Source organism: Dendroctonus ponderosae, unplaced genomic scaffold (assembly GCF_020466585.1).
Source record: "Dendroctonus ponderosae isolate FM_Combo_2020 unplaced genomic scaffold, Dpon_F_20191213v2 Dpon_F_20191213_1, whole genome shotgun sequence".
In the NCBI taxonomy this organism is placed as follows: domain Eukaryota; kingdom Metazoa; phylum Arthropoda; class Insecta; order Coleoptera; family Curculionidae; genus Dendroctonus; species Dendroctonus ponderosae.
The window spans coordinates 3,442,261-3,445,445 of NW_026017110.1; the positions used below are offsets into that span (position 1 = coordinate 3,442,261).

At 39.1% G+C, this 3,185-nt stretch overlaps 1 protein-coding gene across 3 annotated transcripts in view; it reads left to right on the plus strand.

Moving 5' to 3' along the window:
- Positions 1-2,679, plus strand: part of LOC109532957 (kinesin-like protein CG14535) — a 261,935-nt gene extending 259,256 nt beyond the window's left edge. For all 3 annotated transcript variants that reach the window (XM_048667734.1, XM_048667735.1, XM_048667740.1), the window contains 4 exons: positions 1,053-1,268; positions 1,323-1,627; positions 1,688-1,989; positions 2,079-2,679. In XM_048667734.1, the coding sequence (XP_048523691.1) occupies positions 1,053-1,268; positions 1,323-1,627; positions 1,688-1,989; positions 2,079-2,243 (988 nt within the window). In that variant the 3' untranslated portion in view covers positions 2,244-2,679. The remainder of the gene's footprint in view (positions 1-1,052; positions 1,269-1,322; positions 1,628-1,687; positions 1,990-2,078) is intronic.
- The last annotated feature ends 506 nt before the right edge of the window (positions 2,680-3,185 follow it).

Here is a 3,185-nt window from a genome sequence, read left to right on the forward strand (position 1 = left end):
ACTTTCGCTATATCTTCTTTTTCTGTGGCAAGATTGCCCGATTTATCTCGCAGTTTTGTTATTTTAGCCTTCCCTTGTGACAATTTGGATTTTAGAACCTTCATGCCTCTATTTTACTCTATGGTGTTGTTTATTAATTCTGTATTATATTTTCTTCCATCCTTTCTAGTATCTTTCTTTATTTATTTTCTTTGCTAACTCTTTATATTCTTGTGAGTTTCTTTCTGTGGTTCTACTTTCCTCGAGAAGTTTTAATGTACGGGTACTGAATTTGTCTGTTTTTTGTTTTTGGAATATAATTATTTTACTAGCAGTATGTATACTAGTTACGATCTTTTCGTTTAGTTGATCTATATCCATGGTCTTCAGAGAGTCTGATGGTTCCAGTTTATATTTTAGTGTGCTCTGAATTTGTTGTTGATTTTGCTTGAGAATGTCTAACGTAGGTATTTTGTTTTTTGACCCCTTTATCATGTTCTTCCTTTTTTTTCTTACGTTTATTTGGAAGGTGGCTCTTACCAATCTATGGTCGCTGTCTGTGTCAAACTTATTAAGTACGGATACGTTCTTGCAAGATGTTTTCTTGTTTGTAAGGATAAAATCTGAAAATAATTATATAACATTTATATCGAATAGGCCTAGAATTGTGCTCATAATTCGAATATGCAATAAAAAGTACGGTATTCCATTTTAAAAAAAGGTAAGATTGGTCTGCCACTTGAATTTGAGACACTTTGTATCAATTGGTGTTACCTTAAAATAAACTAGACGTTAATATCTACAACTTTTGTATTTAACATTTTTCTCTACATTTCAAATTAGATGCTACGACTAAATTAGATTCAAATAACTCACAAATAATTAAGCAATACATTACCTTTCACCTATGTACGCACATAGAAACCTTCTTCGGTTAAAAACTAAGTACGACCAACATTTTACGGCTTGTGCGTACCGGCGTCTATTATTATTATTTCATAAAAATCGGTATCTGTTGATTTTGGTTTAGATTTACCTAACATTTCCCATGAAAGCCGTTGATTTCCTTTCAGATATGAGCGCTATTATGACGACTACGAAGACCCGGATAATCCATGCCCGAGAACAAATGGCAATGTTTCATTCGATGATACAACTCGTCGAAAATTTGACCAGCTGGCGCGACTGCACGAGCTTTACACCAACCGCCTGGCAAAAGCTTCCGTTGGAAACTCGCAAACGTACCAAACGCAACAAAGAAACAATGGGAGCCAGCCACGACTTACCAGGTAAATTTGGTAGTTCAACCAATAAATATATGATCTAGCGACTTACTATTGAAGGTGTGAAAGCCTGACGCTGAACGACATGCTCTATGGAGGCTCGCCGCAGGATGTTCCGGACAACAGCAGCATCTATTCGGAGCCGGCGTACGTTCAGGAGAAGTTCTGCGAGAACTGCCGAGTGAGCATGAGCCGTCCCAACACTGTCCAGAACTGGTACGAGAACAGTTATTTGAGTGCGAGCACGCAGGACTTGTCCAGGCACAGTGAGGTGAGAGGTGGACGGTTTCACCAGAGCCGAAATCACTGTCACAGCAAATTGTCCACGCGAGAAGCCAACTTGGCTTTTTTAAGGCATCCCGACGGTAAGTCGCACTCCGGATGTGTCCGACAATTTCATTTGTACTTGCTCGACTGTTTTATAGGTGCATCGAACCCGAATTTACTCAAAGAGACAGCGTGTAGGAGTGCGCTGCCTCCAAGTGCATCGTCGGTCACTGAGCCTCTCCTCAAACACACTCCACCCTCCTCCATCATCAGCCAGCCTCCTCCAAGTCCACTGCCGTCCTCTGAGAGGGTGAATCGTGCCATTCTCAGTCTGGATACGGGGCTGAAGCTTACGCAGAAAAATGAGGAGTACGACTCTGGGCATGATTCCACTCCCAGAACTTCGAAACATAGTCCGGCTGCCATTTCGAGAAGAGCTGAAAGTGGATACGATTCTGTGGTGAGTACAAGTATGCCAGCAACGACCCCTTTTAATTGTTAAAATATGGACATTTAACAGTTTTTATAACCATCAACTTCTTGTTTCAGGTTCGTGATAGTGAAAGTAGCTCGATAGACTCGGAACCAACAAGGTTTTCCCACCTGGGCAGGCGAGGTAAATGCAAACATAAACACGAGAAAAGCTTCTGCTCCTGGTTTCTAAACCCGTTCACCTGTAAATATATCGACGAACCACCTGAGACTCATTTTTAGGGCTAGATTTAAGGGGCGGGGCGGGTAGAAATCTGGACTTTTCAAAGACTTTTAGTTGTATAAGTACGTGTCCAGTCGATGAGGGGCGTTTCCAGTTTTTCTTTCAGTAAATTCAATCTGTCCCAACACTTGCTAAAATAAAACACATGGTTTGTACAATGTTTTTGTCTCGTTCTCCTTATTTCCATTGTTCCATGCAGAATATTTGATGAAAATTAGGAAATTTGGATGACTTAAGTTGATATGGAAACATTTGGAGCGCTCCCAGTATAAATTCGTATAAACCAGCAGCTCTATTTTTCTATCGTGTATCTGTTTATGATCTCAGGACATTGTAGGCTGTATAAGCTTGGCGCACTGATTTTATCGTGTAATACTCAACTTTTGTACCCCTTCCATGTATAAAACTATAATATATATTATACCGTAAATACTATACACTATGTGAGTTTAGTCTTAGTGCTAATCGAATAGGAAATTTGCCAAACCATCTCGTTTAACACTTCCGTCTTCTGCAGCATGCAGGAAGATTCCAAGAACTATGTTGGTAAATATCGGTTGTTTGTTTTAATTTACAGTGCTTGATGTGAGGAATTTAAAAAAAATTGAAAGTTTGTTCAAATATTTTAGCTCAGTCTTTTTGATCAGCTGATGTTTGGCCGCAACACCGCATAAAATCAAAAGTACAATCGTTTTTTATCGAGCCTGCCTGAATATTGTGATAGAATGCTCATAGTTTTCCCGTGTTCCCATAGATGTTTTCCATGATACGTGTGTGACAATGAATTTGTCTCATCATACAAAGCAAAGCGGGAACTTCAATCTTAACATGATTTTTCAAATTTGTTACCCAAAAAATGTTGCTAGAACATCTTTTGAAAGGCCTGGTATGTATAATATATAAAATAACATTTTGAACTGTCGCTAAATCTGTTGCAAAAT